The sequence below is a fragment of the Amia ocellicauda genome, chromosome 1 (assembly GCF_036373705.1).
Source record: "Amia ocellicauda isolate fAmiCal2 chromosome 1, fAmiCal2.hap1, whole genome shotgun sequence".
Lineage (NCBI taxonomy): Eukaryota > Metazoa > Chordata > Actinopteri > Amiiformes > Amiidae > Amia > Amia ocellicauda.
The window spans coordinates 34047967-34070176 of NC_089850.1; the positions used below are offsets into that span (position 1 = coordinate 34047967).

Below are 22210 nucleotides of genomic sequence, written 5' to 3' on the forward strand. Positions count from 1 at the left end.
TAAGACTTAATTGTCAATCCCTGATGAGGGGACGAGTCATGATCCTCCTTATTGCCATTAAAATGTTACTCACCTGCTTGGTAAGGTTGCTCATCTCTCAGCCAGGCAGCCAACCACGTCTCTGGGTGCAGCCAAAGACTACTGTACCGATCAGACAGCCAGGCTCCATTGCTCCCTGATGTCACCAGGCAGGCAAATCCAGCACTGATAAGAGTAATAAAACATCAGGACAACCTCCAGCTTCCCTCTCCCCTTGATTGGAGTGATAACAGCTTGAGAAGTCGTTCTGAATTACTAAATCTACTAAGGTCTAGTCATGTGAGTGAAGATGTCAGCTGCTGGGTTTAATTCCAGAACACACAGTAATTCAGTGACATATCACTGTCCATCCTGGTTCACCGCTTCTCTGCAACAGGCAAATTGTCAGACTTCTCAGTTTGTACCACGAGGCATTGGCAAGATTTTCATACACTTTATTAGAAGTATTTTTCACATTCTTTCTCCAGTAATCTCTACACAGAGACATTATTACATTGAGGATAATAGGAAGTCAGGTGAGTGACGCATAGACAGTAAACATGAGATTCCCATTACCCTTCGTTTCCAAGAATAACACTCTCTCAGGCCTTGGCCAGAGTAACACGTGTGATATTCTTGAACCTTTTAATTTTATTTGTGTGCACAATGGAAATTGCCTTCTTAAATCTAGCAAATTTAAAATGATTTCAGGTGAAATTTTTACAATGGGGTCACATTTTTAATATAAATATATATAAATGCATTTAAATTATTCCTATAGAATACAATATTAAGCCCTGCCAGCTCAGTCCACTCTAATCCACAGTGTTCATGTCTGAACAGCCCACCACCCTGTTATCAGTGCACAGAAAAAAATCAGTATTTTCTTCTCATCCTGCCAGTTTCACAGTCACGTCCCGGCAATAACATTCGTTCAGAATGGTTTTACAGTTGTATCTCATTTTCCTGAAGCACCATTCAAGGTGTGAATAGGACTCCCTGGCAGCAACAGGCCAGAACCTCCTGCTCTGCTTGGGGAGGCAGGCAGGGGGCGCTTCTGAAGCTACAGATGAGGTGGAGATGGAACCACAGAACAGTCTGCTATGATTCAGTGTCTGAGATCCAGATAAATGTCACATAATAAGTTACATCCTGCGTTTAACTTTGCTCCAGACACTTATGGCCATTTCCTTCAGTTCAGTCCTGGTGTGTCAGACAGGGCTGAGGGGCAGGCTGGCGGGATCACATCTCGAAGTGCCTGTAGATGCTCTCCACATACTCCAACACCCGCTGCCAGTCCGGCCCTCCCTCTCGCAGCATCTCCTCCACTGTCTGCAAGACAGAGCGGTCACACACAAACACAAACTTGCAAACACACAAATTAAAATCACACAAAAGCAAGTATACAAACAGTCCTCACACACACACACACTGCTCTCGTTAACCCTCTCGGGGAGCAGGAGTCTGGGTGTTGTTCCTCACCAGGGAAGCGGGGATTCCAACACTCTGCCCGGTCCGGAAAGCCAGGTTCAGGTTCTCTCTCTGTGAACAAAACAGGATGTCATTTAAACATTTGCAAACTTTACAATAACTAAAGCCAATAATAACTTCCTGAGCGGTTATTGTTCCGTTGCTGGAGAAACTGACATGCAAATACAGGCAGGCCAATTACGAGAGGAGAGGCAGAACATCAAGGAGACAGAAATCTGGGTCCGGTTGTACTAACAAGATCAGGAATTCTGAGCGGATCCGAGCTCACTGGAGTGGGATCATAAAGAAGCGCTGTACGAAGCAGATCAGTCTGAAGTGATCCAAGTTTTTGATCAGATTATCAAGTAGCACACGCCGTAACTAAGGGAATAACAGCTTTATTCAGAATGTCAGAATGTAGAAAGGGTATCGAAAAGGTGGAGCTGCCAAGAAGACGAGGCTTTAGCAGGAAAAGGAACAGTGGATAACATCTAACAGTTAAATCCTTAATGTGGGTGGAAAGGAAAAAAATGACAGCTGTCAATAAGTAGATAAATCCCCATCTATATTTAATACAAAAAAGTTATTATTTAATCTAATAATACAATCCCTGCATTGGCATTTCCTGCTGCAAAGGGGGGTGGGGGTAAAGCTGCTTTAACAAAACTGCTGGTGGCCCAGTCTAGGAGTGTGTCAGAGTCTGCTGCTTCCATGGCAGCCTGGACTTAAACTGCAGTCCAGTACACAGTCCCTGACAGATGGGCTCTGTGTCAGGGTCACTGGGTGGACTGAGAGCATGCGCAGATCTTCCAGTGGGACAGAAATAGAGAGGGAGTGAGAGAGAGAGAGAGAGAGGCTGACTGGAGGAAAGAGACAGGCAGGAAAACAAAGACAGAGGGAGAAAGATAGGAGAGGTTCAAACAAACAGAAAGCAGAGTCCAGGGCTGTGCACTCACTCACCGGCTGTGTGGGGATCAGGCTGCTGTAGTGGATGTGTCCAGGCAGGTAGGTATGATAGATGGCGCAAAATGCCAGGCCATCTGTCCAGCTGCTGCTGAAGTTTGTGATGTCAATATTCTGAGTGGAGAATTACAACACAATTAGAGGATGGTTTATAATGAAGTAAAGCCATCTCTGAACAGAACAGCATATTCATATTTATTCTGGGCAGAGGCTGGTCTCCTCTCATCCAAAGCCTACAGGTAATGAAGTATTCCCCTCAATGCTGCAGAGAAGTTTCACATCACATACAAAGCAGCTGCCCTTGGCCAATCGGCAGGCAGCGCTCACCTTGTATCCCAGTGTGCGGCCCTGACACCAGCGCAGCAAGGCATTCCGCTTCGAGCCTCCGTGTAGCCGTAGCAATGAGCCCAGTGCATCCTTGGACCTGGACGTGGAGGGAATGCAGAGAGGGCCCAGGAGAGAGGATAGGGAATATCAGAACATGAGAAAGGCTGCAGGTCAGAGGAGGCTATATTGCTCCAGTGACTCCCCATTGAATGCTTACTCATGCCTCACTCACACCTTTCTGTAAACAGCCTCCACTTAGTGCTAGAGTAATTTGTTCTTCCTTAGAATTCAATATTTTCAGTGCCTTTTTCATATCTGTAAACAGTCAGAACTCCTCAGAAAACAGCAAAGGCACCAGTCACACCCACAGTATAAACAGGAAACGCAGACTCACCGTATTTTACTGTTCAGTAACACTGCTGGGTTTGTTAATGGAGCAAGTTGCCGATTACCAGATAAGACGTCCTGTTTCTCTGTAATAAACAAACTTTATTTATGTCAGTTTGTTTTTTTCTTTCTTTGTTTCTCAGGGTGACACACCTACACACAACACAGACTTCTGGCAACACACACACACAGTTGTGATAATGAAAGACACACCTGTGAGGGAGCGTGTATAGCTCTCTAGTTTGTCCTTCACTGCCTCCGTCCTCCTCCCATTAGCGGCATTGTCATGCTTCTGAAATGAAAGGCATTTTCCTGGTTACTGCAGGGTAGAGTCAGCACATCCCCTCCAGTCAGAGCACTGCAGCATTCTGCCCCCTTTATAAACCACCCACACAGCAGAACAGCCTGCAGCCATCAGAAATGTGACCACAGAGCCAGCTACACTCAGAACAGCGGCATCAGCTCCCTGAGCAGGCTACAGCTCTACTGATATCACTGCAAAACCCACAGCACTGTGCCTCTTCTACAGTAAGGAAGTGAATTCCCTCGTAAAAAGCATCTCTGAATACAAATACCTCCAGACTTCAGAAAGGGTTATTGTAGGGCAGCAGTGAACGCAGTGTCAGACGCCGCCCTGCTGGGTCACAGCACCCCCCATGAACTGAACTGCAGCTCTAGAAAGTATCCTCCTCCCCACCTTCCCCTGACTGTACTGTCACTGAGCATCAGGCACAGCCAGTGCCAGTCTTCTCATCTAAAACCAGGACTTCTGGATTTCTTTCACACTCCTATTTTTTAGGACTCGGGGTCTCTATAGACCAGCAGTATTATGCCCCCCAGGATGAGAAGGGAATATCCTAGTCTTAAACAAAACTGAAACAAAAAGAGTAGATGTTATTCGCTCTCGCACCAAGTGAAATGAAAAAATATATTTTGCAGTGGCCTCAAGCTCTGGTGCCATCCACTCACTACGGAGGGCAACATTGAATGCATTCTGGGCTTGTGTCAGTCAGATTGAATCAAAGATATAGGCTTGGCCTCGATCCATACGGTCCAATGGCCTTTGTGGAACCGATTCAGAATCGGTAACCTTTTCCTCTGTGGGTACATTTTGTGAAAAGGGCCGATAACCGAATGTGGATTAAATCTTCCGTTTCTCCACACATCAATGCTGACAGCTGCCCCGGCAGCCTACACTGTTGCACAAAACTGCTATATACAGCTCTGGAAACAATTTAGAGACCACTGCAAATTTGTCTTAAATCAGAATCTCTACATGTATGGCAGTCATTCCATTCCATTCATATTTTTATTTGGAATTTGGGAGAAATATTGTCAGTAGTTTATAGAATTAAACAAAAATGTTCATTTTACCCAACACATACCTATAAATTGTAAAACCAGAGAAACTGATAATTTTGAAGTGGTCTCAATTTTTTCAAGAGATGCATTTACACACATTAAATCCCAAGGGCAGTGTATTGATATTTTAAAATTCCAATAAAGTAAATACACACACACACACACACACACAGACATAACTAGTATAAAATGGACATTTGTATAGCTGTTGAAATGTGTTATTTTAACCTTGTTCTAATAAAACCAGTGTTATTGGTTCAGACTATCGTGTGGTATTGTGTCCAGGGTGCTCTCAGAGGCAGGGCCTAATTAAGGAAATGGGAATCCAGAGCAGACCTACCCTGGTGACAGATCCCATGGTGACTGGCTGCTGGGAGTTACCATTTACTGCAGCGGGGAGCTGGGAGGAATGCAGGGCTTTGGAAAGGCTTGTGCTCGTCATTAGGTGTGCTACATCCGTCTCTTTTCCCCTACAAAGGTAATAGCATGACCCATGAACCAAGTGAACACACCACACACAGGCTTACAATTACACAAGCAGAAGGCGGCTGAGTTTGACTGATACACCCCACCACAGGGCCAGGCAGGGTGTTTAGGTCAGCTTGTTGCAAAGCCCATGTGAAGTCTCATCAAGCAGGGCGGTTTATAAAAATGATTGGAGATTAATTGAAAAATGTATACAATATTGCAGATAAATTTGTCTGCTAGGTCGTTAACAGAAATTCTACATGACGTCAGACAAATATGGGGGTTTGACAATGTACTGGGTGGTGCACAACAGAAGAGAGAGAGAGAGAGCAGCGTGTGTGAATCACCTGGCCCAGCTCACCTGTCTCTCTCCATCCTGAGCTCCCTCCCTCTCTGGGGCTGGGCTGTTCTCGAAGACATCCCCACTCCCAGCCGGCTCTCAGCACTGGAGTCTGGCTTGGCGACTCCTCCCTTCCCCAGAGGGAGCATGCTGCTCTGTAGTCCCGGCATCCTCTCAATTTGCTGTTCCTCCGTCTTCTCACGCACTGCACCGATCTCTCTCTGCAGCCCCTCGGCCCCTCTGTGGTCTTGTCCCTCTGTGGCCCCTCCCGGCTGTGCATCTCTGTATGAGGCCCTCAGGCTCTCAAGCTCTGCAGCGGTGCGGCGGTGTCTCAGCTCAAGAGCGGCTAGCTCCCGGCATGTCTCTCGGTGCGTCTGCTGCAGCTCTCGCAACTCCCGTTCCTGCCCTCCCAGCCCGGCCTTTCTGAGTGTGCTCAGCTCCTCCTCAGCCTCGGTCTTAAACCGTTCTGCCACCGACACTGCCACCTGTAGGTCAGACTGGAACTGCATCCACTCCCCACGTTCCGTCTGCAGAGAGAGGGGGATATGGGGAGAGACAGGACATATAGAGAAAGGGGACAAAAAGAGAAGGAATGGAAAGAAGGGGGGAGGGAGAGAGAGAGGAGGATTACTTCATAGTAGGGCTGGGCGATATGGCGAAAAATGTTATCACAATAAAAAAAAATCTATATCAGTCGATATCGATTATCACGATAAATGTCAAATCATTATTTCTTTCAAGTTTAAAGGCTGATTTTTGCTCCGGAGTAAAACTTGAAGAAACCAGATGGTTAATTGCGGTTTTAAACTATTATTTATGGTCAGAACGTGACAAACACTTGCCCAACAGTGGATCATTTCACAAACCTGAGGTAGAACATTCAGAACAATTATAATAAAATATTTTTTCAACATAAAAATATGCATGAGTAAAATTAAGTAAAATCCCCTTTCAGTCCTTTTTCCTCAACAAAATAAATATCTGCAGTCTGATGTATAACAGCCCCGCAGAGACAATCAGCATGAAGGCGAACACGATTTAGGTAATGTGTGCCCATTTACAAGTTAAATGAATAAATAAGTAAATAAATACATAAATACAGCAGATCTGGGTTTCCCTCTAAAATATTAAGGACTGGTTTAATAAATGCGTCCATAAACGCCATGACTGAAACGTGCACACTTCAGTTAAACTATAACCTGCTATATTGTAGCTGGATAATTAATCATGAAATGTGTATTTTGTAACTGTAACTTGCCCTGGTTAAGGACGTCTGCTAAGTATATTAAAAATAATACGGCAGTGTCATTTCCAGTTACAAATCTGTAGTAAGAGTAATAAGTTAAGGGAGTCACGTTGTGCCGTTTAAAATGCATATACTAGCACATATCTTGATGATGATTACAATAATAACAATAATAATAAATAGCAAATATTTTATTGTTGCACATGGAAAAGTTTTCTTACAGTAACGTAATGCGTGTCTGAATATAATGTTGTCTATACACGTTTAGCTCTTCCTAGTATCTCTTAACAGATACGTGTATTTATTACGCTGTCTCCAATCATGTAAAGCAGAAAGAATATAATAGACAAAAAAGTCCTTTCCACATCAGGCTCTATCGCTGGTAGTGTTGTTTTCGGTCTTTGTTTTTAAAACGAAACAAACCAAACCCACAGTCGCTCTGCTCCTCCACAACAAATGAGCTTCTGACACGGCCCGGTTTCACAGACAGCTCTGGGGCGCTGCAGCCAGTGGAGCCGAGGCGCAGTGTTTCAGTGCTGCTCCTCTCCAGGGGATACTGTCACTCCTCCACACGATCCTGCTGTGTCACAGAGGGGAACTGGACTGCTGTACCGAATTATCGACATTATCGAAAATTCATCTAAACGTCTTTATATCGTTGTCGAGAGAAGCAATTACCGCGATTATTATTGATATCGATTTAATCGCCCAACCCTACTTCATAGCGAAATATCTTTCTGCTTTTTCTACACAGAAAACGAGAGGATTTATTTAAGATGCAACAAAATACACACTCCCAGGGAAACTCCAATGTGCTGCAACCAGATGTTTCCCCGAGGTGAGAGGCTCCACTCTGCCCACACACTGCAGCAGCTGCTCCTCATTATTGAGACACAGCACAGCCCCTCTCCCTCTCGTTTTCTCACCGCACAAATGAAGCTTTGTACAGTGTCCCAGCACACAAAAGCACATTGAGAAAGATTTTCCGTTTTGACTTAAAACAACCTAAAGTTTCAGCACTCCTGACGTCGGCTACAGCAGAGCTCCAGCAGATGCATGTGGTTTTACAGTTTGCCGAATATAATAGAGGGGAAATGAGCAGTGCTGGACACTGGGAACTTACAGTGATTAACCTTTGATCTCCTAATTCTGTATTCTTAAAAATCGGTCACAAATCCAAGTAAGAACGTGCATTTGTGTATAACTTGTACAGTGAATTCGAACATACAAGCCGCTACATGCCCAGGAAGGGGCTGGTGTTCTTCCAAGATCTCCGACTCTTCCAGGAAGGCAAATGTGTGAAAATGCCTCAGCTGTTTGACGCCTCAGTGAAGACGCACAATGAAGCACATCGGTGTGCCGACGCAGCACTGCACACACCCGACTGGCCGAGCCCCACATATCGCTCAGCTCCAACTATTAACTCCTCACCCTGTTGCTATTTGCAGCCCAAAACCAGTTGTTCTCATCACTGGCTGCTGCCAGGCTCTCTAAAGAAACCTGCCTTTCATACCATGGAAAATGCACTGCTCTCCATAGTAATGCTGATCCACTACTATATTTTAGATACAAATTAGAAAGCCATGTGTACATAAAGCAACATTTCAATGTTGCTTGATTTCATTTGTTGTGCAAGATGATCAGACAGGGAACCTTTTCAGTCAGTGGACGAATTCTAAGAACCAGTCAACCTACAAGACTGTACCGACTCTGGGCACAGGACAGGGGACTGAACCTCAGATACTCAAACTCAGGAATGCAGATTACCATGAGAAGATTTTAGACAATCACAGCTTCCTCGTTTCTTGCATATTAAATTGCCGATCTGACAAAGCTATTAACAGGAAACGTATTAATTTGCTTTGTTGTCCCTGGCCTACAGTGTCTCTGACATGATTTGTGAATTTAGGATGTTAAAATGACTTGGATAAAATTAAGAGTAACTTTTCTTCTCAGATGCCAAAGAATTTGAAAGTCCTTTTCAGAGCAAATTTATCACAGCATCAGGGTGATGAAAAATCCAAGCAGCTCAGCTTCTGCACAGGGGCATTTTTTCTTATTCTATCTGAGGGTTACCATCTGTGTGAAAGTGCAGAACAGAAAGTGTGCAGAAGCCACTCCACAAGTGAGAGCAGACCCATCTCATCCAGCAATCTGGAGAGCAGCCCAGAGAGAGACAGGGAGGGTGTGGAGCCCCAGGGCAGTGGGGAAACGGCAACAGGAAATTACAAAAAACAGAAATGTATCTGAACCTTGCAGTAATGCAATAATGGAGTAATACCCATGGAATTTAACTGTTTATATTCAAGTTCTCTTTTCCATTCTTTTCTTTTTCATTTTTAAGAATCACCTTCATTTCAGCTTTTACCAATGGTCTGCCAGATTAAAATAAACACGCCTAAACACGTCCACGTGGGATAAACATCTCCATTCTGCAAGACCATCTGTGTCCAGACCTGCATGATACAGAAGGCCAGGCTACAAGATCCTGCTAAATTGATCTGTGCCATTTTGTGTCTGGTGCTGCATCGCAGTTCATTTAGTCTCTCCATCATTTAAACACAGCAACTCTGAGTTTTTCTACAGTTTTGTGTAAACATCTCTCCCTCATAGTCTACAGGGCTGCTTCCACCAAAGCATTACACCCCATCAGCATGCCAATGACAGCTGCAGTCTCAGGCCTCATTTTGCACAGTTAACGATCCAGTACACTGTACAGTGCTACAGTGATTAGATCTGCACCGGCCTCTACAACAGCAAAACCAGGGCATTGAGCGTTCTCTCGCCTCACTGCCAAGGCCACCGCTAGGTTACACATTCACATTACACATCCATGGGACATTAGAGTCTTCTAGTCCTCTAGACAAGTCAGCATTCACTTACTTCAATAACAAATAATTTAACAAATTGCTTTTCTTAACACAAACCTTTGCCTAACGTTTATTGATGCAGAATTCTAAGAGTAAGACACAGTAGAGTACAGAATATTACAGGATAGTGGCAAACCCCAGACAGTCCACAGAACAGTGGGGAGCACAGGGCAGCTTACCTGTATGGCTTCCTTCAAGCTCTTCAGCTCCCCTTGCACTGCCCGTCTCTCCTCCACCAACCTCCGCACCAGATCTGTGTGAAAGAGAAACTGCAGATTAAACACAGACACAGCCCCAGAGTGCATACACACTGACAAAGTTATCCTTGGTAACAGTAAGAAATACACCTGATGTTTTGCGGTCACTAAAACACTGGATTTACAGCAAAAAATCTAAAGACAGCAGTGCTCATGTTCTGACTTACAGACCAGACTGGACACAGAGCCTGCATTGCACAAGGATTACCAAGAGACTCTCAGTGACCAGGTTAATCTGTTTCAGGTATTACAAGCTACATAAATCACCTTTAGCATTTCAGAATTAGAGTACTAAATGCAACAGCTTTTCCATTATCTAGTATATTGACTTTGCTCTGTTGAGATACTTTGTACAATACCCTTAAAGAGTTCCCAATAACCTAAGCTTTCCAGCTTTTTTTTTTTTAAATCAATGTAAACTACTCAATCCCCTTGTCAGTATTAAGACCCTGTAGTGCGTTTTGGGTCATCACAATTTGTGCAAAGAGATATATCCAGACACACTGGCTTCCTCTCTTCGAGCTGTCAGGTGAGAGTGTTTTGCACAAGCGGACAGGCTGCAGGGCAAAGTCTCCCACAGGCACTGAGCATGTGCACACACTTGACAGCCTGTGGGGTGGAAAACAACTGCCATCAATCAGAACCAGAGCACTATAAAACAGCCATTCCTCACACATATCATTGCAGAGTACTTGAAGGAAAAAGCAAAGAGAGCATTTGGAGAGGTTTCGAGCAGTGATTGAAAACAGAGAGAGGAGTGAAAACACAGATTGACCACCTTTGCCTGACTCAGACCCCGAGTCAGAACCCAATCTGGACCAGACCATGAACCTAATTACGGCTCACGACCCACACTTCCCCAGAACGACCATGAGACTGCATTGCTTCTACAGTCTTTGAAAAGTCTCTCCTTTTGATTCTCCCCAGTTCTGAGACTTGCAACCCAGATCCCCGGATGCACACGTCCTAAACCCCCACTGTCACAATCTATTCTTTCAAGGATGCTTATACACATCGTTATATGTCTCAAGTTCCAAGTCCCAGTCAATACTGATAAGGAAATTGAAAGGTTAGCATCAGTATGTTAGTCGTAATACTAGGATCATTAGGAGGCCTTTAAAGTCAAGGGCCACTTGCATGTTAAACTAAAGGGGATCTTAACTGCAGAGTACAGCTGTCCACTGACACTCTGCCTCTCTCAGTACACAGCATAGGCCTCACCTTCCACACTCGGTGCCTCATCTGGACCTGTGAACCCACCCAAAGCGTCTTGGTACTGAGCCAGCAGTTGGTCCAGCTCCTCTCTCTTCCTGTTGAGCCCCAGCTCCCCCGTGCTGCATTCCTGCTCCGAAGAGTGGTCCAGCCCACTGTCCTTCTCCATCCAGTCCACCAGCAGCCCATCCCTGCTCAGGCACAGGGGTGGACAGCCCTCACGTGGGGTCCTACTCTGAGAGGAGAGGGGGCTGGCTTGGCCTGAGTCCTCATGCAGAGTCCCATAGCCCTCACTCTCATTCCCAGGTGCCACTTTCTGCCCTGCTGAGAGAGCGTCCCTTACTGTCCTGTCAGGTGGTGCTACTGCTTCCTGGCCAATCATATTCCTGTCTAGACTTATTGACTTAAAGTCTTGCCTCCAATCAGCAGTCAAGCTCCGTTTGGAACCCACCCTCAAGCCCCCTAGTGCTGAATTCACCCCAGTCATCCCCTCTGGGGAGGAGGAAGGATAGGAGTGAGAAGCTGAGGTCTCCAGTAGAAAGTGAGTAGAGGGTGTTGTGGGAGGCGTGTGGAACACATCACTGTCTGTACTCTGTCCTCCGCTATTCTGGAGCCCTGCAGAAACATGAAATACAGCATTCATACGATTCTTAATTTTGCTTCATACATCTCCTGCTCCAGCATGTTGACCATCTGAGGAACTACATGAATGGAAGCGGCAATGAACAACGTGTTCCTGTTTTGAGACTAGTAATCACCTCTAGTGTGCAGAACTGCTTACTGAGCAGAACAGGACTTGACAGCCCTGCAGATCGATAAACATGTACATTTTTACATTGTTCTAAACTGAGCCACAGGAAAATGTGCAGGGTAGGAATATCCAATAGTCCAAATCCTGAAAACCGAAGATTCCCTGTGCGGACATGAGGAGAGAGCTACAAGCCCACACACACAGATGGTCCTCAGTTGCTAGCCTAACACAATGATCTTGGATCAGCAGCTGAAGTTAAGACAAGACAATGTAATTATCTGGAAGGAAACTCAGAAGACCCTTGTGCTCTTTCGGGAGAAAATGGGTACCTGAACTGGCTGTTAGCCACAGTGAAAGGCGGCAGTGAGCAGTGAGCAGACTCCAGCAGAGACGATTCTCCATGAGGAACTACACGCTGATTAGGGCTAGATTAGTGTGGGACTAAACTAAACCTGACTGGATATGTACAAGAGGAGCCCCCAGATTGGAGGAGAAATGAACCTGCTCTAGTTCACAACTGAAGGTGCAACCTAATTGGATTGACTGGGCTATTGAAATGGAATTCCTATTTCAGTTTTTTAACAGCTGATGGTGAACAAAGTATCCATTTAAAGCCTTCAAACTTGTGAATACATGTATGGGCTATGAATGATTTTGATTATCTGTAATTATCTGTATGGATGTAACCAATTAATCCAATATGCTGTTTTTCTGTCTATTTGTCACTTTCTAAATTAACAGTGAAACAGGTGAGTCTTCCTTACACAAAATTGATCCGTTTTTCTTTTTTTTTCTTTTTTTTTTTTTAAACCAGCTGGAGGCTCTTGTACAAATTGCTGATTAACTAAAAAAACTTTAGTTTTTTCCCTATAATTAATCTTTCCATACAAATATATGCATATTTACTCAAAAGAACTGAATAGGTTTGAAATAATCAGCTTTTATAAAAAATCTCCAACCCACAGAATATAGTATTAAACTGCCTGCAATGGGAGCTCATCAGCCACTGGGCAACTTGAGGATTATCTGCATCAGATGTCCCAAACCCTTGACCTGGAGAACCCCTTAGTCTGCAGGTTTTCATTCACACTGAGCTCCTATTTGAACCCTTAATTCAATGAATGATTGTCTTATGTCAAACTTGTGCATTATTTTCAGCTCTTCAGTAGGTGGAGATCATTCAGGTACAATGCTGACAGCTGGACTGGAATTAAAACTGGCAGATATATGGGTCCTTTAAGACCAGGTTTGGGAACCACAGCTCTGCATAATCAACACCCATCCCTGGGCAGAATGACTGCATCGCAATTAATTACCATCAGAGCTGTGCCCTTCCTTGGTGTTGAAGTTGCCCATGGTGCCGTCCTCTTGCCCCAGCACTCCACACTCTCACTGCCTCCTTCCTGCAGGCCGGGGGACACTGTGGCACCCTCTCTCTCCAGCACCAAATGGCCTTAGGCAGTCTGGGAATAACCTGAGGACACAGAGAGTAGCACGGTTAACAGACCACACTCATGACACTGAACAATCTATACACAGTGCATAGCACACCAAATACACTGTCTTCAGTATGCTAAACACGGCATCTGAAGCTCCAGGGCTCTTTCCTGGTTTAATAAGAATTCCCGAGAGCAGAATTTGCACACTTTGAATATCCTCTCCACAACAGGAGCCCACGCAGCCCAGGAGGAATTTGTTTAGTCCAGTCAGTTGCTGCTATTGGCCAGACAAACCAAACACTCTCTCTGCATTTGTTTACACTCATATTTCAGGCCCAGCGAGGCCGAGGAGCGAAAAGGACACCTACATCCCTCTGCTCTCGAACCCAAACAGCCCCTCAGAGCAGAGACAGGCCGACTGGCTTCAGCAGGGCAGAAATCCGATGTGACCACAAATGTCTGCCCCAGTGCAAAATCCACATTGTCCATCTTCAGAAGCTTGACTACATTTCTAAAACTATAAATTGAAAAACAAACACAAAAAAAATCCAACAAGGAACTGGGAGCATACTTAGTTCAGTAGAAAAACAAATTAACAAACTTTTTTTTTTTTAATGAACTAATCTACAATAACTTTTTAAAGATTTCGTTGAACAGTATAAGGAAGAGAAAAGTATAAAACAATTAACGTTGCCCCGAGGGAGTGAATGACACACCGAGGTGATTAAAAAATACTTCACAGGAAGCAGCAGCGTTGAGGATTATAATATTGATTAATCAGCACCTTTTATGAAGAAATAAGAGGAGCCGCTTCTGGTGGACAGAGGAGAGGAGCGCAGTGGAGCTGCATCTTCACACACTCATCTATTTTTCCCCTCTGGGGTGCCGAATAAAAAAAGTCAAACGTCCCAATTAGCATGGCAGATCTCTTGATTGTATAATTGGCATAACCTGACAACGAAAGCACAGGAAACGCGAAGCATAAACTCTCATTCCCCTCATGAGAGATGTTAACCCTTGCAGCCTTGACCACCACACACATGAAGTGAAATGTGCAGTTTTAGATCTACACAGCAGTGCCACACGCATGCAGTCTAACCCCCTGCGCACACACGCACACACGCAGCGCTACCTGCCCCTGGCCGGGTGTCACTCCACTCCAGGTGCGCTTCTTTGCTGCGGTCTGGTCCGGCAAAGTGAGTGCAGATCCTCGGCTCTGCTGGTGTCTCCGCCGCTGCCCGCTGTCACTCCCTCTCTCCCGGGGAAGGGAGTTGCTCAGAAGGAGGCGGTGTGTGAAGTCAGGGCGGAGGAATGAAGGAAGCGGCGGCGGCAGCGGTGCGGGGCTCTGCGGCAGGGAGGCGAGCAGCACTGCGGGGCGGCGCGTCTCCGGCACCGCAGCATGTCAGCGCCAAAACACCAACAGTATTTTGCTTACTGGTGTCGACAATTTTTACTTTTACCTGCCAGCCGGGGTACTCTAGTTCAAACCGGCAATGGACTAATAACCCATCCTTTCAACAGACATAGCCTATTGTGTGTCTGTTTTATTTATTTTAGGATTATACAACAAATGTTGATTTGTAAAAAATATATAGACCTGCCGCCAAAGGCAAGCACAAGTCGGCAACCCGCAATGTGCTGCTCCGACTGGGGGGGAGGGATGCCGTGTGAATCTGTATTCATAATATATCATCACAGGAGGAATAAACACCGACACAAATAAACATTACACTTCAGACCCGTCACAGCAAAATACAAACGCGGTCAAGCCTCTACAAATGTATTAAACGGACTTAATTTTGTGTTTGTGTCAGGGAAATAAGCAATCTGCTCTGCTAGCCAACTTTTATTAGCTTCCATATCGCTGAGCTTATTTTATCTACAGGCTCTCATACAAATAGCTCTGAGAAAACACATATAATATATGTGTACTATCAACCTTATGGCAACTAGTCTGTTTGCTCTGTAATTTAAAAAAATGGACATTTGCCTTAATAAGAGCCTGTGGCCTATGAATTTTGGCAGGGCTCAATCCAACATGCATGCTGTCTTATCTCTACTGTTGAAATTATTACACACTGCCTGTACTACACACACTAACCACACACCCTGATTAACTACACACACTAAAGCTGTAACATACTGATTAACTACACGCACCACAGCTGTTATATACACTTAACCACAAACCAGCTTTTCAGCTCTTACACTTAATTACCATACATGTATTAATCACACACACAGCCATCAATGTAATTCAGGTACACCCACATTACTGAACTCCTGCACAGACTGTTTACCTCTTTAACCTAATGGGTGTTTAAATATAATAATTCACTTATGAAGCCAAGCCCACATAAACATGCAGTGTTGCTGAACAAAACAATTTAGCCCTGATCAGGATTGTGTGTAAACTGTAGACAGTTCCTGTGCAGTTAAGGGCTGGGTGTTATGTTGTGTTGTCAGAAAATGGGCAGGGAGTGTCAGTGCTGATATACAGGCTTATTGAGCCCTGACAAACATTGCACACCCTGCAAGTCACAGCTGGGCTCCACAAAGCATTCTTCCTTGTCAGAAGCCAGATATTTTTCTGATGCTGTAATGAAGCTATCTTTGGCCAGGATCAAGTGAAATATTTTAACCACCCATCTTTGATCACAAATTCCTAGCAGGTCACTTGGTAGAGTTGGGTTTGAATGCATTTGCAAGTACCTTTAGGAGCTCCTATTAATCAAAGCAAGAGCTTCTGATCCTCTACAAGTTCAAATCAATTAAACCTCACTTTTTCATGACGAATTCTCCATCTCTGAAGAGGATGATGTTTGATGGTGAATGATATAAGTGATTTAAAGGTATCCACTTTCTAATGAATAAGGTGAAAGTGAAACGTAGCTGAAGAGCATTTGAAGTATGCTTGATGGCAACATCATCTTCAGGGGCTTCTGTTTGCCTTGTGGAAATCTCCTGTTAAGGGCTGAGTCTGGAATTGGCAAAGTTTAATTTTATTGACAGAGATTGACCAAAACCTGAACCTGGGAAATTGAAAACAAACACCCCTTCTGTTGTTACCACACATTTTCCCAAGTCTGAGCAAATCAAACCAATAAATAGTAAAAACACATTTGTGGATATTGGCAAATGACCTTCAATTAATGACTGTTTTTCAAGATTTTGGTCATGTAATTTTTTTTTGCATATAAACACAAACTTCAAGGGATCATTTAGTTAAACAGTTACATCTACTGCTCCTTCTGCTACATTCTTACCTCAAATAACAGAGATTACTATGTAATTGATTTAGTGATGACCTCTTAAATCTGTTGGATTGTTACTTTGTTTTAATTAATTGTTTTACATGGCTCATATCATCAAAGTAATGTTTGGTGTGTATTAACTAATTAATTAGTTGAAATACATTTTGATAGTATTTATTGAATTTGATTATAAAATAATGACTTAAATAGCAATTAATGTTGAATCGTATTGTTGATATATACATGGTGTGACGATTTGCATATTTTACAACAATGAAAGCGGATGCTGAACCATGTCTGTGATCCTAGTTAGGAGGCTGATTGTGTGTAAATACAGAATATGCTAGTAAAGAACTGACTAGTCCTACTGAGTGCAGACCTTGTTTTTCCTATTGACCCCTATGTTGTAACACCATGACATCACCGAAACAGACTGGCAATGATCCTCAAAAGACACAGAAACTACAATATTTTGCAAGAACTGTAATGTGAAATTAATGTAATTTAACCTGCAAATTCTGCAAGAAAACTATTGCAAGACATTGTGAGTCAGAAAAATCAACAGATAATGTTACAGGGAGAAAAAAAAAGAATTCGATGTCTCAAAATATACTGGGCAGATTTCTGGAAAATCCGAAAAGGGAAGTAGTAACAAATGTCCTTATTTCAATATCATTAATACTGGAAATGTTTCTCATTGAGCAAGTACCCTTGTCATTGAGGCCAGTATAAATTGCACTGCCTCTTCATTCTGACACCTATTGCAGCTGTGACCCAGAGACAGTGGAGAAACGTCCAGACGTCCAGACTAAACCCAATCTCAACTCAACATGAGGACTATCACTGTGCTTTTTTCTCTGCTCTGTCTCTACCAGATCTCCACATCTGATGGCAAACAGCAAAAGGTAAGCATGTCAACACTGGAGGGCTGTTGACGTCACATTAATTTTTTTTTTTTTTTTTTCTTGAGTCACACTTGCAGTGATAAAGGTTGCACTCTGTTCTGCAATTCTGGTTTTGTGTTTCACTAATGTGTTTTTAATTACAAGAGATGTGGTGTTGTATGGCCTATTAAAAGCCACTACATGACAGATGTTACGAACAATTAGGCTGGAAGTCAGTTACTTGGAATAAATAATGAAATGAAAACCTTTCACAGGAAGATTGAATCTGACTGTTTGATCGAGACTATTACACACTGACTACATACTCTTCTGCTGTTTGGTTTTGTTTGCACTTTGCACACAGTCATGCTGGCAGCCCTTCAACTAAACTAGCTAAAAATCAATAAATAAAATAATAGTGGTGTGTTTCTAATGCTTTGTGTATTAGCAGAATCACAGGGGCATCCGTTTAATTAAGCAGACTGTGTGGAAAGCAGATCTTAATCTGAACAGAATTAATTTTCAATTAAAATTGAGCAGATGAAAAGCACAGAGACCAGGACCTGATGACCCTGTGGACAATGTGTTAACATGGAGATAGAATGACAGTTCAACGTAGGAAACACTTCTGCACACAGGTAGAAATACAACAGAGGACATTTTTCTCATTGAAATATCCCTGTTCTCAGCTATACTCTACACTAAGGCTGCTGCAGGGCTACAGGCGCAGAGTTCACTGGTTCATCACGGACACAGCAAATTAAAGTGACATGGCTAGCATCCACTTCAGACTAGAAACAAACTGAATTGAAAACAGTTTATGTTTGTGTTTCATTACAGTGCGATTTAAGAGGGCAGTGGAGGAATGAACTTGGATCCAACATGACCGTGGAGAGTATGAACAATGCTGGCTTCTTCCGTGGCTCCTACATGACCGCTGTGACCACACAGAATGAAATGGTTGTCAAGGTGTCTCCTCTGTCTGGATTCCTGAACATTAATGGCAAATCTACTGTGTTTGGATTCCTGGTCAAATGGAGCTTCGTAGGTGAGGAGTTGTCTATTCAGGACTAGCAGCTCTAATATGTCTCCCTGTCTGTCTGCCTTCATAGCCATAATTAGAGATGCTATCTGATGATGGCAAAATGACTGGTCACTGAATAACACTGTACCAGAAGTTCTGCCTTGAGATATACCTAATGTGAAAATGAAACCGTACAAACGGAAAAGAAATGATCTGAGCTTTGTGTGCATTAAATAACAACAACAAAAAGAGTTTGCTATTTACATTAGAAACTAGGAATACAAACTATGAAAATATTATAGGAATGCTATAAATAAAGTAAATCCTTTTTGAAACACAATTTCTTTTCTTTTGGGTTTGAAACAAATCCCTGTGAAATTGCCATGTGATAACTTACTGTGAAGGGCACTATATCAAATAAAAATGTAGGCATTCATTGATTTTTGTAGCCCTGTAGCAGTTTTCAGCAAAAGTGAATCCTTAACGGCAGACTCCTGCAGATTTTAATGTCACTGTACTCCTGTAGAATCCGTGACATCCTGGGTTGGCCAGTGTTTTGTGGACAGCAATGGCGTTGAGCACCTGGAGACCATGTGGCTGCTGAGAGGAAAGGCACAATCAGCAGGCGATGATTGGGCACAAACCAGGTGAGACGGCAATGTAACTGTCAGGAAAACAGCAAGGCCACTCATTATTTATTGTACAGGTTCATACCCCTCAGCACTGTCATCCTTTCCAGTTCCCATGCCTTCCTTACAAGGAGAGCACAGGTCAGAGGTCTTTGAACACACTTGTAACAGCTGTGTAGAGAGAAAACAGGGAGTAGACAGTCTACAGGAAAGATTAAGCTACAGTAAGCAATATTGGGTTAAGGGTTTTGATCTGCAGGCATTTCAACTACCCTATAGAGTCTGTTCCAATGAATATCCTGGTCCTTGTTGGAGGAAAATAAGTGGGCAGTCAGGGACCTGCAGGAAGACTGATAACTTGAACTGTCAAATCTATTTCTGTGTGGCAGAACTCACGAATGTGTTCAAAACATTATCTGCAAACCACTAAATAAATTGTGCTGGAGTCGACAATATTACACTCTCAATGGAAAAAAGGTTTTGGGGAGCAGGAAAAAAACATTTAAGAAAAACTAATATAATGCTCTAAAATAGGAGTGTATTTGATAAGCTGTGACTACAGTCTGCAGGCTTTTAAACTGCACTGAACAGTCTATCCTAGTGAACATCCTGGTTCCTTTTTGATCAAATGTGAAGCTCAAAGTCTAGCTGTCAGTTACATAACTAGTAGGGACTCATATCAATCATCATATTAAATAAATATATAATGGGTTTCTCAATGTGAAAAAACAATCTTTAAAGACTTTGTTTCTATTTTTTGTGACAGGGTTGGAAAAAATGTGTTTCATCGCATTCAGTGAGAGCTTGTAACTGGAAGAACAGTATAAATCCAAGCCCAGCTCTCCCAGGTCCAGCTGTGCATCGCTGTTCCAGTCTTGTAGTGTCAGTACAGGTTGTCTCTGTGCTCGCCTGCCTGGGTGACTGAGTACATTCCCTCTCCATACCACAACTTCCAGACTCTAGTGGTTTAACTCTTAAGTTTGAAATATGTACATTATTCTGTACTAAAATGTTTGTATATTGTAGTCTTCCTTGAGGAATAGTTCTATGCATGCTGATTTTAAAAGATTCATTATCAATGTTTATGGGTTAGTGTTAACCAGTTTCTAAATAAACATCACTGCAAGTTTAAAGCATCCCTTGGCTCTTTCCTCTTTGTCCTATATGTTAGCAGAGTATGGTACAGCTCCTGTGAGCCTTCTTGTGTTACATAGATCATATAACATTAGAAGGCAATAGATTCATAAGCATATTGTAAGATATTGTAGGGTACATTTCTCTACCATGGAAGATGTCTCCTAACAGGCTGCAGTTTAACCATTTCACATTAATATATGGTCTGAACTCCTCCAAACAGATAGGATCCAGTGCATTATTGTGTTCACCTGATGGCCTTAGGTGTAGGCTGAGATGGAGCTCTTGGTAATATATTATCTTATCACATGTGGAGCTCATGGTGTAGAGCTGTTCCAGTATGATTGATTCTGATGAAACTGAACAAAGGGGAAGGAGAAGGAGGACCAGCAGGAAGACGAGAGAGAAGACACACCAGGCTGCCTGCTGCTGACCAGACTGAGCACACAAGCTCTGCGAGAAGCAGAGAAAATTATGGGGATCATGCATTATTTTCTGTAACTTAAAAGAAGCTGATATTGCATATTTCAGGAATTTAAGCAAATGATATTAGTTTCACATTAATTCTGTCACAAATCAATTATTATTGCACCCCTGTGACTTGACGTGTCCTCCCTCCCAAAATAATTTAATTGAGGTAAAATTAGTTTCAGTTAAAGTGTAACACAAAATTGGCAAGGAATCATACACAGGAAAAACTCCTCTTACAAGCACTACAATACAAGATGATATATAATCATATAATTGTATAATAATACACAACATTGTGCACTTTTGTGTTTGTGTGTAAACATTTACTTTTGATTACTTTTATTAAGTATATTATTAGGAGCTAATGTTAAAAATTATTAGAATCAATTAGAGCTCAGTACAGCTACAGACGTTTCTGGAAATGACAACCTTGATATTGACCGTGCTGATATTTTTGAAGGGCTTTTAGAGGCTTTAAACATGGTAGGCCTACAGCAAAATGGTGGTGGTGGTGAGGGGAATAATGGTATTGATTTTAATCTCCATGAGGTAAGGTCGGAGGAAATCAATTGTCAGAAAAAGTGTGTTATGGGGGGTGTTCAAATTTTAACAGTCATGATGTGGGCATGGACTCTGAGGTTATAGATAAACTGGCTTATAATAAGTTTGAACTGATACAGCGCTTGAACTTGCCGAAATATTTGTCAACATACACAAACCCTTACCAAATATGATTGAACGGGTGGCTGAATGGCTTAGACTGCGGTATGTAGTGCAGCCAGAACTAAGAGGCCAATATTTATTTAGCAACCTGTCTGTAATATTACGGGTGTATGACATAATGAAGTCCCAATATTACGGGAGGAGTGAGGGGGGTTGGGGGGGTTGGGCAGAGAAATGCCTCCATAGTGGCTGATGAAAGCCTGGCTCTGGTTGTTTCAGTTTTTCTCATTTGCTAAGTCAATGTGAAGGAAACTGTGGTCCACATGACCAAACGAGCAGAACAGTGTACATTTTCTTCAAAACAATAAAACATTTATAGTTGCTTTCATACAAAATGCAAATGCGAAGCACATTTGTGCAAAACAGTAAACACAACTCCCTACACTAGACACAAAAATCAATTGGGTAAGTCTTGTCAAACTAAATTAGAATATTTGTTCACAGTCAATAACATAAACTCTCACAAGTGTGAATCTTTACTGCACATGTGCAAATCCTCATTGTTCAATTGCTCAATCAGCAATCAGTCCATAATCACATATAAAAAATGAGTTGGTGTTGGCATGAAATGGAGCAAGTCAGAAAATAAAGACAAAAGAGAGAAAGCGGGGCTCCACAGCCAGGAGCCCATAGAGGAAGAGGGGTGTGTGTGCGCGGTGGTACAGCAGCTCAAAGGGGAAGACAGAACAGATTCTTCCAAAGACATAAGAACATAAGAAAGTTTACAAACGAGAGGAGGCCATTCAACCCATTGTGCTCGTTTGGTGAAGATTAATATTCTCCTCTGAACTGCCTCTAGAGCAGCGATATCTTTCTTGAAGTATCGAGCCCAGAACTGTACACAGTATCCAGATGAGCTCTAACTAGTGCATTGTACAGTCTGAACATTACTGCTCTTGTTCTCAATTGTACACTTTTGACAATGTACCCTAACATCCTGTTTGCCTTTTTTATTGCTTCCCCACATTGTTTGGATGGAGA

At 42.9% G+C, this 22210-nt stretch overlaps 2 protein-coding genes across 4 annotated transcripts; one reads left to right on the forward strand and one right to left on the reverse strand.

Moving 5' to 3' along the window:
- Positions 1-457: 457 nt before the first annotated feature.
- Positions 458-14697, reverse strand: LOC136748769 (cytospin-A). 3 transcript variants are annotated; one of them, XM_066702793.1, is made up of 12 exons: positions 14243-14693; positions 12988-13145; positions 10930-11535; positions 9631-9704; positions 5357-5862; positions 4868-4997; positions 3379-3457; positions 3173-3251; positions 2779-2875; positions 2449-2565; positions 1501-1560; positions 458-1350 (listed from the first exon to the last, which is right to left on the reverse strand). In XM_066702793.1, exons 2-12 carry the CDS (start codon positions 13025-13027, stop codon positions 1261-1263), a joined length of 1878 nt encoding a protein of 625 aa, XP_066558890.1. In that variant the 5' UTR covers positions 13028-13145; positions 14243-14693; the 3' UTR covers positions 458-1260. The 3 variants fall into 3 exon arrangements, with proteins under 3 accessions (XP_066558890.1, XP_066558901.1, XP_066558910.1); XM_066702804.1 differs by lacking the exon at positions 14243-14693 and adding an exon at positions 13895-13984; XM_066702813.1 differs by having other exon boundaries at positions 1267-1350; positions 1439-1560; positions 14243-14697.
- Positions 14698-17103: 2406 nt separating this feature from the next.
- Positions 17104-20037, forward strand: LOC136748806 (avidin). Its single transcript, XM_066702857.1, has 4 exons — positions 17104-17269; positions 18089-18296; positions 18799-18919; positions 19668-20037. Exons 1-4 carry the CDS (start codon positions 17195-17197, stop codon positions 19699-19701), a joined length of 438 nt encoding a protein of 145 aa, XP_066558954.1. The 5' UTR covers positions 17104-17194; the 3' UTR covers positions 19702-20037.
- Positions 20038-22210: the final 2173 nt, after the last annotated feature.

Bases quoted from the DNA above. Each gene is read 5' to 3' on its own strand.
- LOC136748769 (XM_066702793.1), bottom strand. From the start codon at position 13,027: ATGGGCAACTTCAACACCAAGGAAGGGCACAGCTCTGATG. The intron at 5,863-9,630 runs GTAAGCTGCCCT...CTCTCTCTGCAG, and splicing joins GCTTGAAGGAAGCCATACAG to ACGGAACGTGGGGAGTGGAT. The intron at 3,458-4,867 runs GTAGGTCTGCTC...CTTTCATTTCAG, and splicing joins CCATGGGATCTGTCACCAGG to AAGCATGACAATGCCGCTAA.
- LOC136748806 (XM_066702857.1), top strand. From the start codon at position 17,195: ATGAGGACTATCACTGTGCTTTTTTCTCTGCTCTGTCTCTACCAGATC. The intron at 17,270-18,088 runs GTAAGCATGTCA...GTTTCATTACAG, and splicing joins CTGATGGCAAACAGCAAAAG to TGCGATTTAAGAGGGCAGTG. The intron at 18,297-18,798 runs GTGAGGAGTTGT...GTACTCCTGTAG, and splicing joins GGTCAAATGGAGCTTCGTAG to AATCCGTGACATCCTGGGTT.